General features: G+C 43.6%; 1 protein-coding gene across 2 annotated transcripts in view; it reads left to right on the top strand.

Moving 5' to 3' along the window:
* The window catches only part of CTIF (cap binding complex dependent translation initiation factor), a 155,401-nt gene extending 133,056 nt beyond the window's left edge, over nucleotides 1–22,345 (top strand). For both annotated transcript variants that reach the window (XM_026714850.2, XM_087927526.1), the window contains exons 10-12: nucleotides 13,284–13,439; nucleotides 19,385–19,438; nucleotides 22,060–22,345. In XM_026714850.2, the coding sequence (XP_026570635.1) occupies nucleotides 13,284–13,439; nucleotides 19,385–19,438; nucleotides 22,060–22,275 (426 nt within the window). In that variant the 3' untranslated portion in view covers nucleotides 22,276–22,345. The remainder of the gene's footprint in view (nucleotides 1–13,283; nucleotides 13,440–19,384; nucleotides 19,439–22,059) is intronic.
* The last annotated feature ends 2,188 nt before the right edge of the window (nucleotides 22,346–24,533 follow it).

The raw sequence follows: 24,533 nt of genomic DNA, 5'->3' as shown, positions 1-24,533 counted from the left end.
AAATTAGAATAGAGTAAAATTAGAATAGAATAGAATAGAATAGAATAGAATAGAGTAGAATAGAATAAAGAAATTAGAATAGAGTAAAATTAGAATAGAATAGGAATAGAGTAGAGTAGAGTAGAATAGAATAGAATAGAATAGAATAGAATTCTTTTATTGGTCAAGTGTGATTGGAGACACAAGGAATTTGTCTTTGGTGCATAAGCTCTCAGTGTATACAAAAGAAAAGATACATTCATCAAGAGTCAAGAATCACCAGGTACAACACTTAATGACAGTCATAGAGTACAAATAAGCAATCAAATCATACTAGGAAACAGTCAATATAAATCGTAAGGATACAAGCGACAAAGTTACAGTCATACAATCACAAGTGGGAGGGGATGGGTGAAAGGAAGGATGGGAGGATTAATAGTAATAGTAGTGCAGACTTTGTAAATAGTTGGGCAGGGTTGAGGGAATTATTTGTTTAGCAGAGTGATGGCGTTTGGGAAAAAAACTGTCCTCGTGTCTAGTTGTTCTGGTGTGCAGTGCTCTATAACGTCGTCTTGAGGGAAGGAGTTGAAACAGTTTATGTCCGGGATGTGAGAGGTAAATATTTTCACAGCCCTCTTTTTGACTCGTGCAGTATACAGGTCCTCGATTGAAGGCAGGTGGGTAGTAATTGTTTTTTCTGCAGTCCTAATTACTCTCTGAAGTCTGTGTCTGTCCTGATGGGTTGCAGAACCCAACCAGACAGTTATAGAGGTGCAGAGGACAGACTCAACCATTCCTCTGAAGAACTGGATCAGCAACTCCTTGAGCAGTCTGAGCTTTCTGAGTTGGCTCAGAAAGAACATTCTTTGTTGTGCTTTTTTTATGAGGTTTTGATGTTAGGTGTCCGTTTGAGAGAGGGCGGGAGGGAGGGAGAGATTATATAAAATGGCTTTTCTCTGATTTATAACTTTGCTGTTATATGTAATCAAGCACTTACTTTTTTTTTTTTTTGAATAGTGATTTGAGGGACTGGAGATGGCCCACCAAAGTCAACACATTGCATGTATAACCCTTATTTTCACTTTTAAAACCCAGTTGGATGGAAACAACCCCCCCCCCACCCCCAGCCTGATTCGGATTTATAAGAAGCAGCTTCCATTGCTGCTCATGGAGGGGTTCCCCCTCCCCCCTCAAGCTTCCCATTTATTTATGTCTGTCAGAGAAGCATGAAGGTTGTTTTAAATCTCATTTTCTGGATTGTAGGAACAGGTTTAATTGGGCAGGTCTCTCTGCTTCTCATAAGCAGGCATCACCAGCCCAATGCAATGGGGAAGTGCAATGAAATTATACTTTTTTTTTCTTTCTTTCTTGGATCCCAGTTATGATTTATTTGACTAGATCTGTGAGAGGTGCACGCAGTGGTATGCTAGTAAATGTTCAACAACCAGCTCTCTGCAAAGGAAATGGACTAATTGTTATGTGCCATCAAGTAATTTTGGGCACCTAGCAACCACACAGATTATTTATCTGTCTGTCTGTCTGTCTGTCTGCCTCTATCTATCTATCTATCTATCTATCTATCTATCTATCTATCTCTCTATCCGGTTCGCTTAAGTGTCATCTCTGAGAATCAAGAGCAACACGTAGAGTTATTCTGTCTAGTATCTTCATTGCTGTTCACCTACAGACAGAATCTTGCCAAACTAAAACAGCTATCTGCAATAACTATAGACATTCTCTGAACTGCTAGGAGGCGCCGTCTTAGCCATCTTCCTGCCCACCCAACATTTATGAAGGTTGCAGTGTCTCAGAGCCACATAATCATCTTTTGTGACCTTCTGACAAGCAAACGGGGAAGACAGGTTCGCTTGCCAACCATGTTTATTAATTTAAAAACTGCAGAGATTCTCCCTAACACCTGTGGCAAGAAACATCATAAAATGGGGGCAAGATTCACTTAACAACTATCTCACTTAGTAACAGAAATTTGGGGCTCAATTGTGGTCATAAGCCGAGGACTGCCTGCATATCTTTTGTAGTTACCTTCACCCCAAAGGTCATTTTGCCAAGCAACTCCCAACACCTCCAGGCCTCGCTGATACTGCTGGTTCCACAGCCACAACTACACCACAAAGGAGGACACACAACATGCCCCAGCCATCATGGCTCACTCCTGCTCTTAATTAGCTCCCCAAATTCCAGAAAATTTAACTGTCAGCTCTTGCAAGTTGGTATCGACCAGCTCTAGCACACTACTGGGTGCATTTGAGAGGATCCCAAAGGATTCCCTCTTTTTTTTTTTTTTTTGGTGATCATGCAGTTCTGCAAAATCTCTCCTGACACTGTGGCAAAGGTGTGTGAAGCAGACTAGGAGTTGTTATGGTGCGGCGGAGATGCTCAGAGGCTTCACTGCCCCTGCTCTGGAAAAATTTTGAGCAACAATCAGCTCCTTTATCTCTGGTCTCACTTGGTCTTTTCTGTCTGCAAGAAGGGAGGGAAGACCACGACAGCGGTTTTGGAACAGGAAACAATTGCTTGGAACAGGAAGCAATTTCTTTTTCTGCATCCATCAGTCTCTATACAGTCTGGTTTTCAACTTTCAATATTACCTCCAATAATATTGAATTGCTAACTAGGGCCTACAAAACCTTTGCTAGACCAATACTTGAATACAGCTCATCTGTCTGGAATCCGCACTGTGTGTCAGACATTAATACAATTAAGCGAGTCCAGAAGTATTTCACGAGAAGAGTACTACACTCCTCTGCTCGCAACACAATACCCTACACCACCAGGCTTGAGATTTGGGGCTTGGGCAACCTTGAACTATGCCACCTACAGTTGGACTTAAGTGAAGTACACAAAATCATCTGCTACCATGTCCTACCAGTCAATGACTACTTCAGCTTCAACTGCAACAATACAAGAGCACACAGCAGATACAAACTCAGTGTAAACCGCTCCAAACTCGATTGCAGAAAGTACAACTTCAGCCACAGAGTGGTCAATGCCTGGAATACTCTACCTGACTCTGTTGTTACATCCTCAAACCCCCACTCCTTTAACCTCAAACTATCCACTATTGACCTCACCCCATTCCTAAGAGGCCTGTAAGGGGCGTGCATAAGCGCACCATCGTGCCTACCATCCCCGTCCTATTGTCCCCATTTATTCGTACCTGTTTCCTGTATTCTTATTCATGTTTATACTTATACCTGTCGTCTTGTAAGCAATTGACAAATCAAATAAATAAAAATAAAATTAAAATCTTCTAGCGCAGCCAAAAAGCACAATTCCAGCTTGGGAGAATAAGGCCGGAGAAGCTGTCTGCCTCAGATTTCCCTCTGGTGTCATTTGAGGTCAGGTTCTCCCCAACTTCCCAAACTCATCCCCAAATCAGTGAATGGAAGCCTCTGAGCCCTACAGGGGAACACAAACCACTTTCTTTGGGGCGTTGAGTCAACATATTATAACAATAGCAGGCATTTTCTGGAATCCGAGGGAGTCTGTAACTCTGCCTAATATCAGATTCAAAAAGTTGGGCGAGTTTTCTATCTCCTGAGATGCCGTGGGAGATAGCCGTGAGTTACCTTGCAGGGTGATTCGAGGACAGCCAAAGGTACCTGCCGAGTGCTTTGAACATACTCAAAGTGCTGTGTAAGACTCAAGGATTCCTTGGAGAATTAAGCCCAGCCCTGGCAACTGAGTCCTTCAGAAGGAGCTGTAGCAATGGGCATGACTCACCCTCCCCTGATAACCATCGCTCGTCCCAGACAGCTCGCAACCCCATAATTTGGAAGAACAGTTTTCCCGATGCTTTCCAAAGCCCTGTAAGGAATCTTTGTTCCTAAGAATTGCTCTAGCTTGTAGGTGCACCACCCATGGGCTGCATCTGCCCTGCTTTTAATTCCTTTTGAGGGCTCCAGAATACACTCACTGGAATGAGCCAAGCTAGAAATGAGGGCCACTTCGGTGTTTTGGAATGTGTAAAGGGGGAAAAAAATGAGTCCCATGCATTTGATCTCTTGAAAAATATTCGAAAAATTCACACCATTTTCCCCAGGGTTTTTGCCCGGAAGGTGGTTGTTTGGCGCATGTGGTACCTAAAGCTTTTAAGGCATCCCCTCGCAAACCCTAACACTCCTTCAACATAGGATAAACGCCCACTCCAATTATGGCACAAACTACAATCTTCCCCCTGCAGCACTCTGAAGACACACACAAACACACACACAGTCACACCACACTTTGGAAATGAACCAGTGAAAAACGGGAGAAAACTCATACGAACCTTTAAGGAAGATTCACAAAAAATATGAAGAGATTTGTGCCACAACGGAAATAATTTGCAAGGATAGAAAAGTATGGAGAGTGGTTTAAAACTCATTTATTCCTCCCCCCCCCCCCCATTTTTTATGGCATGCCCTTAATTCTGGTTTGTTTGTTTTTGCTTAATATTTCCTGTTGCTTTTCTGCAGGGGCCCCAATGTTGGTGATTCTGAAAGAGAATCGTGTGTTTTAAAGAAAAAAAATTACTACTTCTTCCTCTCTCTGCTTAAAATGAGTTTCCAGTCCTCTTGGAAGTTGGAGAAAGCTTGAAAACAAATGAGTTGCTTGAGTTCCTACCTGATCATGTGAGCTTCGACTCGGATTTCCATACCTGTCTCTCTTTCCTCCTTTTTATCCTTAATCATGAACTCCCTTGATAAAACAAGTTCTTTCAAAAACCTTGTAATTGGAAAAGGAATAAATACCCTTAATTAGAACTAAGTAATCCTGCACTCCTGCTTTTGTGTAGCCCCAAGGGAGTTTTCCACCATGTAGAATTTGCATTTTGTTTTTAACCATTTTTCTCTTAAGCATGTGTGTATGCCTGCCTGCAAACTTCTGGAAACTCAATATCTGGCTTTCCCCCCCCTTTTTTAAACCCTCTGCCATTAAGAAGAGACTAAAATAGTGGAAAGCAAGCATGTATTGCTAGCTGACATACAAAGAGGTCGCATATTCTCAGTTCTCTGGCCAACCCTACAGCAGTTTCTGAAAAATCAATCCGGGGCCATGAAAATGCAGTAAGGGATAAATAAATGAAGGTATATTTTTCCTATCTGAAGGCTTTTTGCTGGCCGCACTAAAGCTCACTCTTCAAGTAACACAATCGTCAAATCACAGAATGTTCTCATTTTTATTACTTAAAATGAAAAAAAGCTTATTCAGCTTTTTTTTTTCATAATTAGGGTTAGGACAATTAATGACTTGCTTTTGGAAAAAAAAAACTTTTAGAAATAACAGAATCATCAAAGATTTAATCCAGCCTAAATTAAACATAGCTAAATTCCTTTGCATTCTGTGAGTGAGTGAAAACATCTGATTAGAACTTAGATTTAGAAGGATGCTGGAAAGTAACACACCATTGCTCATTGGTGGTTTCTGCTTTTTGGGGGAGAAATAGTGAGATTTCAGCGATGACCTCCTCTTACAAAGCTCTTAGATATTCTTCATCTTTCCCATGAGATTTATGACAGTCCCATCAAAGCTACACCAGTCTGCAAAGACCTGGGACACTTTGTCCCCTGAACCTGCCCTACTGAACTCAAATTCCTGTTCATACCCACATTCATAAGATCAGGGTAAACATCTGCATTCTTCAACCTTTTGAGACATTAGACTCATTTATCTCAGAATTTCAATCTGAGATTTGTATAGAAGAGTAGGCTGAGCTAGAAGGCGGCATTAAGCATGTCATCAGTTTGGAGTCATCCTTGAATTCCATTGACCCTTAGCTAGTCTTGATCATTAGTTGACTAGATTCTTGTATTAGGGACAGCAATAATAAACTCTGCTGTACTTCAAACTCAACAAATGCTCCTGATTATTTGCACCTGACAATTTGTTTTTTTCTTCCAATCCTTTTTTCTCTGATATAAATTATGCTTTGGTGGCCGAGGCTGCATAGAATGAAAAGCGTGACAAATAGAAGACGGAATTTCTGGCTTTTGGGGAAAGGTGTTTTGGAAACCACATCAAGTCTACTTTTTCTTTCTCAAAATGGGAAAATGAACTTCTGATGGACCAACCCGCAAAAAGGCACTTAAGACCTGTGTCAACTCATAAAACATTTCAATGGTCATTTTACAGTTGCCAACAGAAAGGGAGGGGGGAAAAGGGGTCTGAAAGAGCAGTGCGGCAGCTTGGAAATCAAAAGTGCATTCCATACATAGTTTTTCAGAGATTGTAACTAGGTGACTGAAGTTTCTGCTGCGCAAAAATCTAAGTGGATAACATGATTGATGACTCTTGGCTAGGGAGGTGTCTCATTGGAGAATATGAATTATGATACACCCAGAGGAGTGGGGGAAAACCAGGGTCAAGCGTGACAGTGAATTATGTGCCTCGGAGTCTGCTACACTCAGACAGTGCTGACATCTTAACGTCCAATAAATCCTGTTTAGTTTTGAAACTTTGGTTCGAGACTCATTATCTAATTGGGGTGACTACCGGAATCCTGACAACCTGTTTTTGAAGTTCCAACAGCCACCCCTTCCTTCCCTGGCAGTTATATGATTGTGGTTTGGCCATTTGACAACTGGCTCACGTTTACAACTGTTTGCAGCATCCTATGATCACAATTTTCAGTCTTTTTTTTCCCCTCTGGTTTCCCACATTTACTTCCAGTTACGGCCATTGGATAAAAACAAATTCGCTTAATGACCATGGTGTTTTCATAACGACCATCAAAAAGAGGTCATAAAATTGGGCACAGGGACATGGCGACCCACTTAACAACCACAACGACCTATGTGATCCTGGTTGTAAAGCAAAGAATACCTGTATGGAATTACAAAGGGGCTTTGCTCTTTTTCTGTGTTCGTACAGATCCCTTCTCTCCATATTTTCATTCTGTTATAAAAAGTGAACTGTGACAAGTCAGATCAGAGGTCCCCAAACTTGGCAACTTTAAGACTTGTGGACTTCAACTCCCAGAATAGCTGCTGGAGAATTCTGGGCGTTGAAGTCTACAAGTCTTAAAGTTGCCAAGTTTGGGGACCGCTAAGTTAGACAATTGCATTACCATTTTAGGTTTAGGGTGGAGGATACAAAATTATAGGTAGCGTATCACCAATTGAAGGACTCCCCATAGAATAATACACCCAGCAACAGAGAATACCTGAAAGAATAAGGAATAAAGAATTTCCTTTTCATGTCTCTTTCATGTTGCTATCAGCATTCATGCTTGCCTTAAAATAACTAAGATGCAATGGGTAGAAGCTCCTCGGAGGAAGACCCAAGATCCAACCTGGAAATAAGGAGGGATTTCCTGACAGTGAGAACAATTAATCAACTGGCCTGCCAGAGTTGTGGATGCTGCATCACACGGGAAGTTTTTAAGAAGAGATTGGACAACCATTCGTCTGGAGTGGCATAAGGACTCCTGCATTGGGCAGGCGGTTAGACTACAAGACCTCCAAGGTTCCTTCCAGCCCTATAATTCTAAATACAGCTCTTAGCCAGACAGACCAAATTGTACTGTAAGAAAAAGTGGGTAGGGTATATCACCAAGCTACAAATAAGGAAACAAGAACATTAAAAGCGTTGGAAATAGCTTTTGGTGTGTGAAATTGTTGGTTTGTGTTATGAAGGGATTCGGGTCGATGGGGTTCCAACCGGTGGTGGGATTCAATTTTTTTTACTACCGGTTCTGTGGGCGTGGCTTGGTGAGTGTGGCTTGGTTTGGTAGGCTTGGCAGGGGGAAGGATACTGCAAAACCCCCATTCCCTCCCCACTCCACTAACCTGCTTTCCAGCTCCATTCTCCTGTGCAGGGCAACCAGAGAAGACCCAGCCAATCAGCTGGGATTCAGGAGGCGGAGAAGAGATGGGGGCGGGGCCAGTCAGAGGTGGGATTTGCTGGTTCTCCAAACTACTCAACATTTCTGCTACCAGTTCTCCAGAACTGGTCAGAACCTGCTGAACCCCACCCCTGGTCCCAACCCTGGAATTGTCAAAGCAAAGTCCCAGAATGACACACACACACCAAAACCCAAGACCATCTCAAAAGTAGTTAGTCACATACACCAAAAAAAAGCAATACTTAGAGCAGTGGTGGTGAACCTATGGCATGCATGCCACAGGTGGCATGCAGAGCCCTCTCTATGGGCACGCGCATCATTGCCCCAGCTCAGCTCCACCGCACATGTGCACGCACCCCCCACAGGCCAGCTAATCTTCGGGTCTCTGCTGCGCATGCATAGGGGGGCAGGGCGCACACGTGGCAGGTGCATGCGTGTTGCATTTTGGGTATGTGTGCGTGCGCTTTGGGCATTTGGTGCCAAAAAGGTTCCCCATCACTGACTTATAGAGTTTCTGATTTCTTCTTTTGCATACAGGTAGTCCTCAACTTATAATCATTCATTTAATGATTGTTCGAACTTAACAATAGCACTGAAAGGGTGACTTAAGAACTGTTTTTTCACACTTACAGCCACTTATGAGCATCCCCATGTTCACGTGATCAAAATTCAGACACTTGGCAACTGTTTCATATTTATGAAGGTTGCAGTGATGTGATGTGATGTGATGTGATGTGATGTGATGTGATGTGATATATATATATATATATATATATATATATATATATATATATTCATATTCATATTCATATTCTTAAGTTTTTGCGGGTACTTACATCTATGGCATTCAGCTTTGTTCAGGTATTTTCCCACGTCATTGTAGTTGTGCTTTTAAAGTTGTAGCAACGTTTCGGCAGAATCTCATCCGCCATCATCAGGCTTCTGATGAAGCCTACAGAAGCCTGATGATGTGACAAGCAAAGTCAATGAGGAAGCCAGATTCACTTAACAACCGTGTTACTAAATTAACAATTCCAGTGATTCACTTAACAACTGGGTCAAGGAAGACGGGGCAAAATTCACTTAACAATTTCGTTTAGCAATAGAAATGTCAAACTCCATTGCAAGCCCATAAGTTGAAGACTACCTGTTCTTCTCCCAAACGTTAGTGAGGTTGGCTAGGAATGTTAGGAGTTGCTTCCCATGCCAGGCCAGGTTGGGAAAAATGCCTTTAAAGCATAGCCTGGTTGTGAATCACGTTGGCAAGTCCAAACAGATCAGTTATAGTTGGAACCTCTGTGCAGTTGAGCCAATCTCAAATACTGAGTTGTTTTTTGTTTTTTGAAGTTTCTGAACCTGTACCGCTGGGTTATTAATATTGGTTATTAATATTAATATTGGTTAGATAGCTTGCAAAAGCATAATTGGTAAAAATGCATCATGTTCCACTTTGTGATCAGTCTTTAGGCAAGCTTTTTTTAAAAAAAAAATTCATACAAAACAAGTAACTCATTTGAACTTCAATTCTCTGTATCTTTTTTTGGATCGTGGTGGCCAGTGTATTCCAAGTAGTACACAAAATCATCTGCTACCATGTCCTACCAGTCAATGACTACTTCAGCTTCAACTGCAACAATACAAGAGCACACAACAGATACAAACTCAACGTAAACTGCTCCAAACTTGATTGCAGAAAGTACGACTTCAGCAACAGAGTGGTCAATGCCTGCAATGCACTACCTGACTCTGTTGTTCCATCCTCTAACCCCCATTCCTTTAACCTCAAACTATCCACTATTGACCTCACCCCATTCCTAAGAGGCCTGTAAGGGGCGTGCACAAACGCACAATTGTACCTACCATCCCTGTCCTATTGTCCCCATTTATTCGTACCTATTTCCTGTATTCTTACTCAAGTTTATACTTCTATCTATTATCTTGTAAGCGACTGACAAATCAAATAAATAAATGAATAAAATGAAAAAGTAAATATTCCAGTACTCAATAAAGAGTACTATCACTTCTCACAATCTTAATGCTATCCAGAGGTGGTATTCAGCAGGTTCTGACCAGTTCTGGAGAACTGGTAGCGGAAATTTTGAGTAGTTTGGAGAACCAGCAAATACCGCCTCTGACTGGCCCTGCCTCCATCTCTTCTCTGCCTCCTGAGTCCCAGATGATCGTTGGGGTCTTCTTTGGTTGCCCTGTACAGGAGAACAGAGCTGGAAAGAGGTTAGTGGGGTGGGGAGGGAATGGGGATTTTGCAGTAACCTTCCCCTGCCATGCCCACCAAGCCACACCATGCCCACAGAACCGGTAATAACAAATTTTGAATCCCACCACTGATGCTATCCCAGGGTTGATGTAACCAAGGATTGCGTTGGCTTTTCGGGCAGCTGCAGCACACTGCTGGCTCATATTTCAGTGATTGTCCACTAGGGCTCCAAGATCCTTCTCACAGTTATCATTATTGAGCAAGGTGCCACCTATTCTGTACCTGTGCGTTTGGTTTTTCCTGCCTTGCTTTTCTCATCACTGAATTGAATTAGTATTTTTTTGTCTAGGGCCCAATGCTGAAGTTTGTCAAGATCCTTCTGAATCTTAAGTCTGTCTTGCAAAGTGTTAGCAATTCCCCCTAGGTTGGTGTCGCCTGCAAATTTGATGAATTCCTCTTCTATTCCTTCATCTAAATGATTTATGAAGATGTTGAAGAACACTGGGCCTAAGACAGAGCCTTGGGGTTACCCCACTGCACACTTCCCTCCATAAGGTTAGAATCAGGGGTCTTCAAACTTGGCAACTTTAAGATTTGTGGACTTCAACTCCCAGAATTCCTCCTCCAGTCATGCTAACTTGGGAATTCTGGGAGTTGGAAGTCCACAGGTCTTAAAGTTGCCAAGTTTGAAGAGCCTTGGGTTAGATTGTTTTCACCAAACAATTTCAGTTCATAACTTTTCACGAAAGGAAAAATTCAGCTCCTTCTCTTGTTGCCAAAGTTGAAATCTTCTCTCTCAAACCACACAGTTTGCATTTCAAAGGAATATCCAGTATATTTTTTTAAAGCTTTTTTTTTCTTTTTCAGAAGACAGTTTTCCCATGGCAGCTTAGAATTCTTTAAGGTCACTTTTTTTTAAAAAAAAAAAATGGAACTAAACCTAACGGATGAAAAAGCTGCAGCATAAAAAAGCGAGCCAAAACCAACAGCAATGGAAAGAGAATTTACATTAAAAAGGTCTCTTTTTCCAATTAAAAGCCTTCAAATGCACAGGTACAGAATTGGGTGGTGGGGAAAGGAGGAGAAATCTGGGGGTAGTTGCTGCTGGCTGGACACCCCAAAAACCTGCCAGGGTAGTTTTTTTTTTGTTTTTTTTTAAAGGAACAGGGTGGCTGCTGGTTGGCAGAGCTTCAGTTTGGAGGCTTGCATTTTGAGAAATAAATACAGGAGGAAACAGAGGCATGTAGAAATTAGCCACGCTTCTTTCAAAGGCCAGCAGCCAAACTGAATCCCAGGCAGGGAACCGGAGAAGAAAATATCTCCTGGATAAAGCTTTGGCTAGTTTGTCCCAGCAGCAGAAAACAACTGCGACCACAAGTATGTTGTAGCTGGGAGGGTGACATCTTTGGAAATGGCTGTATTCTTTTCACTACCACCTCCACCACCAAGGAGGAGTGGACGGTGAAGGTGGCAGTTTGCCAAAATGGCAAAACTGACCTGTTTGATGGGAGACAGAACAAGGAGTCCTTTTTTTTTTTTTTGCCATGAACGATAGGAAAACTTTCATGAGTTTGTTTGCTGAACACAGATAAAAATGAACTGGAGATTTCCGGATTAAAAGTCTGATTAAAAACGGTTGACTGTGGGAAGAAAGGGATGATGTAAAGTGGGAAAAATGGAAAAAGTTTGTTGTAGCTGCTGTAGAGATCAGAAACTTGCTTCGTTGATTTCCTTTTTCCTTTTTCTTCCTTTTTCTTACTGTTTATCTGACTGTTTCTATGTTTATCTTACTGTTACTAGCACTTTTTCTTTTCTTTTTTCTTCTTTCTTCTTTATATTTTTGTTTTTATTTAAATTATGTAAATTCTCTGTCTATCCATCTGCCTGTCTGCCTGTCTGTCTGTGCATCCATCCACCCATCTACCTACCCGCCTACCTACCTACACATAGATACATACAGAGGTAGTCCTCAATGTATGACTACCATTTGGGACCAGAATTCCCATTCCTAAGCAAGGTGTATGCTAAGTGTATTGCACCTCATTTTACAACCTTTTTGCCATGGTTTTTAAGTGAATCACCACAGATGTTAAGAGAACCATGCAGTCATGAAGTGAATCCAGTTCTCCCGTTGATTTTGCTTTGTCTGAAGCTGGCTGGGAAAGTGCTGCAACCAATTGTAAACTCATGCCTGTTGCCAAGACCCCCAAAGCGTTGATCACGTGACTGTGGGGATGGGGATGGTTGTAAGTGCAAGGACTAGTTGCAAGTCACTTTTTTTCAGTGCTGTTGTAATTTGGAGTGGTTGCTAAATGAACAGTTGCGTGTCAAGATTTTTATATATAATGTTTTATTTATTTGATTTGTCAATCGCTTACAAGATAATAGATATAAGTATAAACATGAGTAAGAATACAGGAAATAGGTACGAATAAATGGGGACAATAAGACAGGGATGGTAGGCATGATGGTGCACTTATGCACGCCCCTTACAGACCTCTTAGGAATGGGGTGAGGTCAGTAGTGGTTAGTTTGAGGTGAAAGGAGTGGAGGTTAGAGGATGTAACAACAGAATCAGGTAGTGGATTCCAGGCATCGACCATTCTGTGGCTGAAGCCGTACTTTCTGCAATCGAGTTTGGAGTGGTTTATGTTGAGTTTGTATCTGTTGTGTGCTCTTGTTTTATTGCCCTATATTTTGAAGGTCTCCAGTGGGTGATTTTTGAAAACAAAGCAGAGGTAGATCCAGTCAGAGCCTGGATAGAGTCCCCCTGGGAATCCAGGGCTGCTGACTAGACTAAAGTCACCCCAGCATTCAATACCACCCGTGTCCCATCGTGCTGTCAAGAAACAGGCAAGAAGATGTCCCTGAGAGTCAGGTGTTGCCCGGTTCCAAGCTTCTTCCAAGGGCATCTCAGAGTGACAGGTTCCAACCCAACCTGCTCCCTGTTCTGCTGGTTCTTCAACTGTGACTTTTTAAAAAAAAAATACTATTTCACCAAAGGAAACGTTCAGAAAGATGAACTCTCACTGCTATTTGAAATGATCACAGACCTCCGCCTGGTGAGGTCGGATGCTACCAACTGAAGCCTTGACTTTTGTGTAAAATTTGGATTCTGAAAAGGGCCGCTTTTGATCTCCTCTTCCTTTTTTTTGTGCGGGAGGGAGGTCCTCTCTTCTCTGTTCCCAGCAGCTGCTCTCTGACTTTCTCCTGCCTTCCTGTGCCTTCTTTCCTTTTGTGCAGAAAGATTTCACGAGGCGAGAGGAGCTGCAGCAGAGCGATGTGGAACGCTGGCTGGGCTTCATCACCTTCCTCTGCGAAGTCTTCGGCACCATGCGGAGTAGCACCGGGGAGCCCTTCCGCGTTCTGGTCTGCCCCATTTACACCTGCCTCAGGGAGGTGAGTCGGGTTGCGGGGGTGGGGCTTGTCTTCCTTGCTGTTCTGACCCAATTTGATGACCCAGGGTGGGATACAAAATAAACACAGTCACAAAAACAGGTGAAGCCCCTTTTATTCCTTCACTTTGCTTCAAAGCTCCAAATATCCTTGATCGGAGACAAAAAAAACTCCCCCACAAGCAGTTACGAAAAGGAGGAAATGCCGTTTAAACTAAAAATGCCTGTAAATTATAAAGAGTAAAAACAACACAAACAACACTGAAGCAATTAAGGGAACCAGGCAAGAGAAGGGCTTGAAGACGTCCACAGATATGGGAACACACACTGGGAAGGACACCAAACTCAGAGAGGAACAACAGACTAGAGCTATTTCTACACTTTGTTTCCAGCACTGGCCCATAGGCATGTCCATCCTTTTAACCAGTTCTCACAGCTGCAGCCCATGAAGAGGATCAAGGCCCTTTCCTCCCCCGTAGACCATGCCATTCATGTCTCATCCTTTCAAAGCTTCAAACCTCCAAATATCCTTGATTGGAGACAAAAAAACCTCCCCCACAAGCAGTTACGAAAAGGAGGAAATGTTGTTTAAACTAAAAATTTCTGTAAATTATAGAGTAAAAACAACACAAACAACACTGAAGCAATTAAGGGAACCAGGCAAGATAAGGGCTTGAAGACGTCCATGGATATGGGAACACACAGTGGGAAGGACACCAAACTCAGAGAGGAATGACAGACTAGAGCTATTTCCACGCTTTGTTTCCAGCACTGGCCCATATGCATGTCCGTCCTTTTAACCAGTTCTTACAGCTGCAGCCCATGAAGAGGATCAAGGCCCTTTCCTCCCCCATAGACCATGCCATTCACGTCTCTCCCTTATGCTCTCCTTCCTGCGTGCCCTAGGATGGAGAGGGGATGGGCCTGGGTCTTCCTCTGACTGCCCAGCCTCCTCCACAACCTCCAGAGTCACACTTCCACTCCCTGTCAGTTGTTCCTCCTCTCCCTCAGAGTCAGACTTCAACAGGGGCATGACACCCAGCCTTAGCAGAGAGAAGAAACAGACTCCTTGTCCTGAAAAAAAAAAACCCTCTTTATTTATCTCCTGTGAATTAATGGCATTCACACACGGAAAAATCCAGGCAATAGTCCTTCCAAGAGTTAACTGCAGTAACAGACCTTATCAGTTCTTTGCGATAATTGCAAGGCTGAAAGGCTGCAAATTAAGTTCTGGCAAGCAGTCTCTGTGGCACGAAACACGATGAGCAAAATTTTCAGAAAGACGAACTGTTGTCTCCTACAACAACCACTCCCCTTTCCTTCTATTTATATCCCAGCCAGGGAGGGGCCATTCAGCGTCCACATGTGCCTTGCTTCCCAAGTCAACTCCTTGTCCTCCATTGTTCTCCTCTCCTAACAGCTCTGTGCATACATGCAACTGGAACAGGCCCCAGCTGTTCTTCCTCCCCACTTATCTCAGCCTCCAAAGGCAGCTGGCTCTCTGGTAGCTGGGAAATGTCGGACGGCCTTGGCTCTTTCTCTGTATCCGATGCAGAGCACTCCTCAGAGCCTTCCCCAGACTTCAGCGCTCGCCCAAGTTCCTCCCCAACCTCCTCATTGTTCAAGTCTGCCATGGGCCACAACACTTGCTTACTATCCATCACTGTCCACAGATCACTTTTGGCAAAGACAAAAAAGGGAGCAAATTTGCCTGCCATTGTCAGCTCTGGAAAATTCTATGTTTTAGGTCTCCTCTTACAAGATCTCAATCGAGAATGTATAAAATTGCGGGGCACTTCAGACAATATTTGGGGACTCCATTGCCAGAAAAAAGGAGGAGGATTCCTATAGCACTCAATAAATATAGATAAATGTGGCAAAAGAACATTTGTTAGAACACAACATTCCTTGCCTGGTCCACACCAAGCATTTTATTTAAGGGAAACCTTTCATAATTAGTCCTTGATTTATGACTGGTCACTTGGTGACCATTCAGATAACAGATAACAGATAATCAAAGTTGGAAGGGACCTTGTAAGTCATCTAGTCCAACCCCCTCCCTAAGCGGGAGACCCTACACCATTTCTGACAAATGGCAGTCCAATCTCTTCTTGAAAGTCTCAAGTGATGGTGCTCCCACAACTTCCGAGGACAACTTCTGTTCCATGGGTTGATTGTTCTCCCTGTCAGAAAGTTTCTCCTTATTTCCAGGTTGAATCTCTCCTTGTTCAGTTTCCATCCATTGTTCCTTGTCCGGCCTTCAGGTGCTTTGGAGAATAGCTTGACTCCCTCTTCTCTGTGGCATCCCCTGAGATATTGGAAGACTGCTCTCCTGTCTCCCCTGGTCCTTCTCTTCACTAGACTAGCCAGGCCCAGTTCCGGCAATCATTCCTTATGTTTTAGTCTCCAGTCTCCTAATCCTCCTGTTTGTTCTTCTCTGTACTTTTTCTAGAGTCTCAACATCTTTTTTATAGTGTGGTGACCAAAACTGGATGCAGTACTCTAGGTGTGGCCTTACTAAGGCTTTATAGAGTGGTATTAGTACCTCACTTGACCTCGATTGTATCCCTCTGTTAATGCAACTTAGGATTGCATTAGCTCTTTTGGCTGCTGCTGCACACTGCTGGCTCCTACTTAGCTGGTTGTCCACTAAGACACAACAGAACCCCCCCCAAAAAAATCCTTATGCTCTGAATCGACGTTCCAGTGGCCAGCATCCCATCCCATGATAATGTGACCGTATTTTGGGTATCTGGCCACCATTTATGGTCATAAATGATCATTTATAGACATGTGACCTCAATTTATAACATTTTTGCTGGAAACTTACTACATCTGAGGACTCTTCAAGCATGACTGTCACTGGTATAGATGGACCCTGGTGGAGGCAGATGGTAGAGGCAGATATAAATTCCAAAGAACCATCAGCCCCTCTGTGGGCTTTAGGTGATAAACCTAACCAAGGTTCATCTCCTAGAGCCCAAAGTTATTTTTTTTAAAAAAAGGACTAGGGGTGACATGATAGCAGTGTTCCAATATCTCAGGGGATGCCACAAAGAAGAGGGAGTCAAGCTCTTCTCCAAAGCACCTGAAGGCAGGACTGGACGCAATGGATGGAAACTAAACAAGGAGAGAAGCAACCTGGAATTAAGGAGAAATTTCCTGACATTGAGAAAAATCAATCAGTGGAGTGGCTTGCCTTCAAAACTTGTGGTTCCTCCAATCCTGAAGGTTTTTAAGGAGAGATTGGGCGACCATTTGTCTGAAATGGTATATGGTTTCTTGCTTGAGTAGGAGGGTTGGGCTAGAAGACCTCTAAAGTCCCTTTCCAACTCTGTTAAAACTGCCTTCTCTCTGATTCCACCAACATAGAGACAGCCTGGCTTGAGGTTTCAACAAGACCTTTTGCTCAGCCATCTCTGTTACCAATAATCTCTCTCTGGGTGTCATCCCAGCAAAGTTCACAAGAAGCATCCAAAAAAACCCATCCTCTGGAAAATCATTGTGTGTGTCGTTCTCTCCTCCTCCTCCCCCCCACCCCAGTCTTAAGAGCGACATCGCCGTAAGAAGCATTTGCCTGAGTCATTTCAGCCTTGGTTGGTTTCACAGGGTTTTTATTTTTGTTTTAAATTCCATTCATCTTGGCTTCCATCCTTGGAAAGTGGTGGACTTGCGTTCAGTCGTAGGGGTGACCTGAGAAAGCAACTGGGTTGGCAGCTCAACGGGAGGAGGATGTACATCGAACACAACTTCTAGATCAGTGGTGGATAACCTTTTGGGGCTCCTGTGCCAAAAATTGTGCATGCGCTTGCACGCTCGTGCTCATGTGCCAGCACCCAGAAGGCAATGCGCGCCCTCCCACCCCCCTACACATGGGCATGCAATCCACCCCACCGCCCGCCCCCTTTCCTGCACTGCGTCTCACAGCTGATTTTCGGCGGGTTTGAGGCCTTTTTCAGCCTCCCAGAGGCTTGAGGAAGGCTTCTGCAGGCTTTGCAGACCAAAAACTAGCCCTGTTTCGTCACTTCCGGTATTTTCAGGAAAACAGGAAGTGATGAAACAGAGCTAGTTTTCAGCCTGAAAAGCCTGCAGAAGCCTTCCTCAAGCCGCAAACCCGCCGAAATTCAGCTGTGAGGCGCATGCATGCCCAGTGAGGTAATTTTGCCTGCAGTTCGCGTGCTGGCACAAATGGCTCTGTGTGCCACCTGTGCCATAGGTTCGCCATCACAGTTCTAGATGGATTTAGTTCAACAAGGTTCCAGGGTCATATTTTTCTGCTGCTTGGAGAAAAATGGCTTCGGTGCTACTTTTCACCCAAGTTGCCACCAACTAACCATCACTTCAGATATGATGAGGATTCTGAAAGATCTCCTGTATGGAGAATTAGTGCAGGGGAAAGCGCCTTAGAGGGAGACCACAGCTGCGATATAAGGATATCTGCAAGAGGGATCTAAAGGCCTTGGGAATGGACGTCAACAGCTGGGAAACCTTGACCTCTGATCGTTCAGCTTGGAGGCTAAAGACACAGCATTGCCTCTACAATTCGAAGAAGAGACACTCATTCGGCAGGCTGAGGCAAAGCGGCAGTCCCAGAACCAGTGAAATCCAGGGTCTGGACAGGGGACAGGCCGTATCTGTCCTCAGTGTGGAAGGGATTGTCCCTCTCGAATTGGGCTTTTTAGCTACACTAGAGGCTGTTTTATGACCTCTTTTCACAGCACAACACCATAGTCTTTTGAGAATGAAGGATGCCAAGTAAGTAATGAGACTACAATTCCCAGAATACTTCAGTGTAGATAATGGTGAAAGAGCTGAACCAGAAGCAGAAGTCCTAGACTTGAATCCACGTTCAGGCACAGACAGTGGGAACAATCAACCAATGGAACACCTTGCCCTCAGAAGTTGTGGGAGCGCCATCACTTGAGACTTTCAAGATGACATTGGACTCCTATCCCTTCTTCCTTGGGTAGGTCCTAAGCTAAGGGAGATCTTCCTTCCATCTCAACTTCTGCTTTTTCATGGCCGTGTCCTTTTTAGTTGTCTTAGCAAGCAGTGATTTTCCATTGCCTTCCTCCTGGGAGTCTTAAACTAGGACCCTCCCAGTGTATTGGATGTGCAATTCTTACCTTAGATTTATACAACACACTAAACTGGTTGGGTCAGTTGTAGGGGACTGGAGACTAAAACATATGAAGAACGGTTACAGGAACTGGGCCTGGCTAGTCTAGTAAAGAGAAGGACCAGGGGAGACATAATAGCAGTCTTCTAATATCTGAGGGGCTGCCACAAAGGGAGGAAGGGGTCAAGCTATTTTCTAAAGCATCCGAAGGCCAGACATGGAACAATGGATGGAAACTGAACAAGGAGAGATTTAACCTGGAAATAAGGTTGTGTGCTCTATTGTGTGCTCTTGTGTTGTTATGGTTGAAGCTGAAGTATTCATTGACAGGTAGGACATTGCAATGTATGATTTTATATACCATACTTAGATCAGACTGAAGACGATTCTACATCACATTTAGTGCTCTTTTATTAAGTTCTGCTTTGGTTTCAGAATATTCTTTTTAGCAAATGAAAAGTTCAGTTGAACTGGAATCAGTTTTCATCTCAAATGACTCCTTCCAGATGTCAAGCCTGAATGAGGAAAAAAGATATCCATGTGCAATTTTATATATAATTAACGAAATGCCAGAACATTCCATTTCAATTACATATTACTAACTATCTAAAAGGGAGAGAATTAAAATAGAGGGCAAACATCAAACTAACCTGCAAATCCATTTATTGCAGTGTATCAAGAGAATTAATAAAGCATGCATGAATGCAAAATAAAACAGGCCTTTGCAGTCTGCTTTGGCTCTGACCTAAGCAAATCTCATTCTTTGAACACCTGAGTTTTTCCCCTGGAGAAGAATTTCTTTCAATGTCTCCCTTTCTCTGTTTCTGCAGTTGTTGCAATCTCAGGATATGAAAGAAGATGCTGTTCTTTGCTGTTCAATGGAGGTAGATATTTGGAAATGTTTATGTAGCCTGTTTCTTCTACCTCACTTCACTCAGGAAAGAGGGCTGTTTTTTTCCTAGAGAATGTCAAAATTATAAGAGCAAGAATTTATACAAGCCCTTTTACTGCACAATATCAGAAACTAATATTAGAAGAATCTTTTTTTAAAGCCATAACAATATTTATTTATATTTATTATCCTAAGGAACTGTTTTCATAAATGTTTCCTATAGATTCGTGGCAAGAGATTTTGGAAAACTTGCTCTGTTATGTCCATTCTACCATCATAATACACTTACTGAGTTTTAGGTTTAGTGTATTCAGTGGTACTAGCTGAATTTTTATGATACCGCATGCCTAAAGTTGCTAAAAATACAGGTAGTCCTTGACTTACAACCGTTTGTTTATTGATCGTTCAAAGTTACAATGGCAAAAAAAAAAAATGACTTAGAACCAGTGGTGGGATTCAAATTTTTTTATCATCAGTTCTGTGGGAGTGGCTTGGTGGGCGTGGTCTTGTTTGGTGGGCGTGGCAGGGGAAGGATACTGCAAAATCCCATTTCCTCCCCACCCCACTAACCTGCTTTCCAGCTCTGTTCTTCTGTTCAGGGCAACCAAAGAAGACCCAACCGATCAGCTGGGACTCAGGAGGCAGAGAAGAGATGGGGGCAGGGCCAGTCAGAGGTGGAATATGCCAGTTCTCCAGACTACTCAAAATTTCCGCTACCGGTTCTCCAGAACCAGTCAGAACCTGTTGAATACCACCTCTGCTTATAACCATTTTTCACACTTACAACTATTGCAGCATCCCCATGGTCACATGATCAAAATTTGGGCACTTGGCAACTGACTCACATTTATGACAGTTGCAATGTCCAGAGGGGGGGTCATGTGATCCCCTTTTGCAACGTTCAGACAGGCAAAGTCAACAGGGAAGCCAGAATCACTTAACAACACCGTTACTAAACAACTCCAGTGATTCACGTAACAACTGTGGCAAGAAAGGAAAATGGAGCAAAGCTCATTTAACAACTGTCCTGCTTAGCCACAGAAATGTGTGGGTCAGTTATGGTAGTAAGTTGAGGACTTACTAGTATTTAGAAAACTTAACTGAACAAGCCATGGTTTCATTGGTTGATATCATATACATGTGATATCTGCATTAGTTGATATTTGCTGCAGTTCCTTTCTTTTTCTTTTAACTGGCATATTGTAGCCAGAACTTGGAAAAACATCTCAAAAGTCCAGTGAGGAAATTCATACTGTTTTCAAAAAAACCAAAAAACAAACTCAACATTGTGTTGTTTATTCTAAATCCCAGTATCCAAAATGTAACGCAAGATCTGACTCTTTAATAAACATGTACCATAGTTGATCAACGTCTACTTGGACCCATGTGAGGAGGGACAACTGCAGAGTTTGTTATATCTCCTTCCTCAGTCTACCCATCCAAAGCATCCAACCTGCAGAATTCATGGCATATTCATATTTGTTGGCCTTGAAGACCCCACCATTCTTTTCTTAGAGCTCTGTGCCATTGGCAAAATGTTAAAATAAAGCAATAGCACTTAGACTTATATACCGCTTTGCAGCCCTCTTTAAGCTGTTTTATAGAGCCAGCCTCTTTCCCCCAACAATCTGGGTCCTCATTTGACCCACCTCGGAAGGACAGAAGGCTGAATCAACCTTGAGCCAGTCAGGATCGAATTGGCAGTGAGCAGTGAGTTAGCCTGCAGTACTGCATTCTGACCACTATGCCACCCTGGCTCCTTCCTTTTCTTTTCTTTTCTTTTCTTTTCTTTTCTTTTCTTTTCTTTTCTTTTCTTTTCTTTTCTTTTCTTTTCTTTTCTTTTCTTTTCTTTTCTTCCTTCCTTCTTTCTTTCCTTCCTTCCTTCCTTCCTTCCTTCCTTCCTTCCTTCCTTCCCAATAGCACTCAGACTTCATAGTGCTTTACAGCCCTCTCAAAGCGGTTTACAGAGTCAGCCTGTTGCCCTCAACAATCTGGGTCCTCACTTGACCCACCTCGGAAGGACGGAAGGCTGAGTCAACCTTGAGCCTGGTGGGATTCGAACTGCCAAATTGCAGGCAGCCGGCAGTCAGCAGAAGTAGCCTGCAGTACTGCACTCTGACCACTGCGCCACCACGGCACACGAAGCATCAGAAAAACTCTATTTCTATATACACATCTTCCCCTGGTATCCATTCTGATGCCTCTCTTAGGGAATTTTTCGCCTTTCCAGCATCCTGTGTTTTATGTTATGTTTTATGTTATTTGCCTCTGCTTTTTAAAATGGCAGTTTACAGGGTCTTGTAAAGCATAGAATTAGGGGCGTCCAACCTTGGACACTTTAAGACCTGTGGACTTTTAACTCCCAGAATTCCCCCAGCCAGCCATGGGAGCTGAAGTCCCCAAGTCTTAAAATGGCCAAAGTTAGACACCCCTGGCATAGAAACTAACCATTTCTAGCAGAACCACGTGCCTCGAAGCAATAACTAAAATCAAGCATTTGCAAAAGGAAGTGGGGCCGCCTTCTCCGCCTCTCTCTTTCCCATTGCGGGCGAGGCTGGGAGAGGGATCCAGCTGGTCCTCGACTTTTGACCCCGCTTCTTTCTTCCTCCCTAGTTGCAAAGTGCCGGCCGGCTGCTGGAAGAACAGCTTCCTGAGCTGATGACGGAACTTCTAGCCGCCGCCCGCGACAAGATGCTGTGCCCCTCGGAGTCCATGCTGACCCGCTCCTTGCTCCTGGAGGTCATCGAGCTGCACGCCAACAGTTGGAACCCGCTGACCCCCACCATCACGCAGTATTACAACAAGACCATCCAGAAACTGACCGCTTGAAAGGCAGCAGGCGGGCACAAGCCCAGTTGCCGGGGAGCAAGACACGCACTTTAAAGAAACAACACACACACACACAAAAAAAACCCACCCATTCAGCATACTCTCAAAGGACGCTGGAGCGCTCCGCATTACAGGGACTGGAAGCAGGGACGGCGCGACCGTCCAGCGGTCCGATTCCTAAAGAGGACAACCCCGCAAGCATGTTTTAAAGAATACGTTCATCGGGGCGAAGCATGTCTCTCTTTTTTTTTCCAGTCACGTCTTCAGGTGCCAGGCCCCTCCCTCCCCGCTGTGTTTTTGTGAAAAGCTCCCTTTTGATGCGACCCGTGGCTCTCGTCAGCTCAACGTCCTGCCAAGCTATTGTTGGGGCGGCTCAGGAGGAACATGGCCGGCTGAATAGCGACTGGGAGGACGAGAACGGATGGCTTCCGAAGCATTGTAGCAGCTTGCAGTTGGCCAACTGGTTGGGGGGAGGCAGGGCACAGCAGATGTCTTGGGGAGGGGGGAGAGGAGAAAGCAGGGGGGGGGACAAAGACAGACCTCTTCCACCCCAGATGCTGGTAACTGACGGCTTTTGTCAAGCCGAAAGAATGGCCCCTCTCCATTCCTCTCCTCGTGTCTTCGAAGGTTGGTCTCCTTATGGTCTCAGTGGTTCCCTACCCCGAAACCTCATTCCAGATTAGACATTGAGAAGTTATATATATATATATTTTTTCTTTTTCTGCCCATTTTTTAATGGGGGGTGTATTTGCATTTGCACTGAGTATTATTTTCCTGGATAGGTTTTTTTTCCCATTCTATAAATATATGTACATATATATAACTCTGTATATATACATGCACATTATTCTTATATCAGTGCTTCCCGGGTAAAACGATCCACCGTTGGGTAAAAGTGATTTTTTTTTTCCCTTTTGGGTAAAAAGTACCCGACCCCATTATACTAGAAGAGATGTCAAGGAGGCTGACATAGATGGAAAGGGTTTTGGGTTTTTTTAACTTACCTTGGGCTGAAAAGTGGCTTTTGGGAATGAAAAAAAATATACAGTATTTGGGAAGGACTGCCTTAGATGAACAGCTTGCTGTGATGGGAGATGGCAGAAAACATGCCAGGGTCTTGAAGGAAAGGGAGCTCAGGCCAAACGCCACTTTAAAAGTATTATTGCCATTCAAATGTCTTGCCAACAGGTTTGCAATGAAGAACCTGATTCTGTACAAACTTCGGAGCAGTTCTCTTCCACGGAGGTTTCCAACCGTGGCAACTTTAAGCCTGGAGGACTTCAATTCCCAGAATTGAAGCAAAGCTGGCTGGGGAATTGTGGGAGTTGAAATCCTCCTGGCTTAAAGTTGCCAAGGTTGGAGACCGCTGCTTTTCCACATGTTCCGATTGCTATGAGAAACCCCGGGGCTATACAGGTAGTGCTCAACTTGCAGGCATTGGTGTAAGTGACCAAAGTTGCAACAGCACTGAAAAAAAGATACGTCCATTGTTCACACTTACAACCATTGCAGCGTTCCCGTGGTTACATGATCAAAATTTGGACGCCAGGCAACTGGACTGGGGTCCCAGAGCAATGGGATCTCCTTTCGCGGCCTTCTGACAAGCCAGGTTCGTTTCACCAACTGTTGTTCCTTCACTTAACAGCTGCAGTGTTTCACTGAATAACCGTGGCAAGGAAGGTGGTCGAATGAGGCAAAACTGGCTTAACAGCTGTCTCGCTTAGCAACCGAAATGCTGGGCTTAATTTGTGGTGGTAAAGTGGAGGATTACCTGTATTAGCTTTTTTGCAAGGTTTTTCGATCCAAGTAAAATAAAACTCTGGGAATTCCCCCGCACACACATTTCTGAATTATCTTGAACCAGCTCTCTACCCTTACATCCAGTCCAGAGGTGGGGAACCATGGAATTCTGGGAGTTGAAGTCCACAAATCATAAATGGGCCCACTCCTGATATAGTTGATTTTTTTTTTAAAAAAGGTAGTGTGTCCCCTCTGATGGCATTACACAACTTATCCTACGTTCCTTAAATACGCTTTTTATTTTAGGTAAGTGTAATTTATTTATTTTTGGTAAAATGGGGGATCAGTCGCACCACAACACCAGTGTTATTTATTTATTTAGATCAGATGGCTGGGTGGGGATTCTGGGAACTGAAGTCTCCGCATCTTAAAATCCCCAAAGGAAAGAAAGACTGATCTAAATGAAAAATGCCAGCTCCTCAAGAGCATTTAAAGGGTTTAAATTTAAAGCTGGCCAC

This window comes from Pseudonaja textilis, chromosome 2, assembly GCF_049901715.1.
Source record: "Pseudonaja textilis isolate UNSWEBS1 chromosome 2, rPseTex1.2, whole genome shotgun sequence".
NCBI classification, from domain to species: domain Eukaryota; kingdom Metazoa; phylum Chordata; class Lepidosauria; order Squamata; family Elapidae; genus Pseudonaja; species Pseudonaja textilis.
The sequence above is the reverse complement of the archived record's forward strand: the minus strand, read 5'-3'. Positions and strand labels throughout refer to the sequence as shown.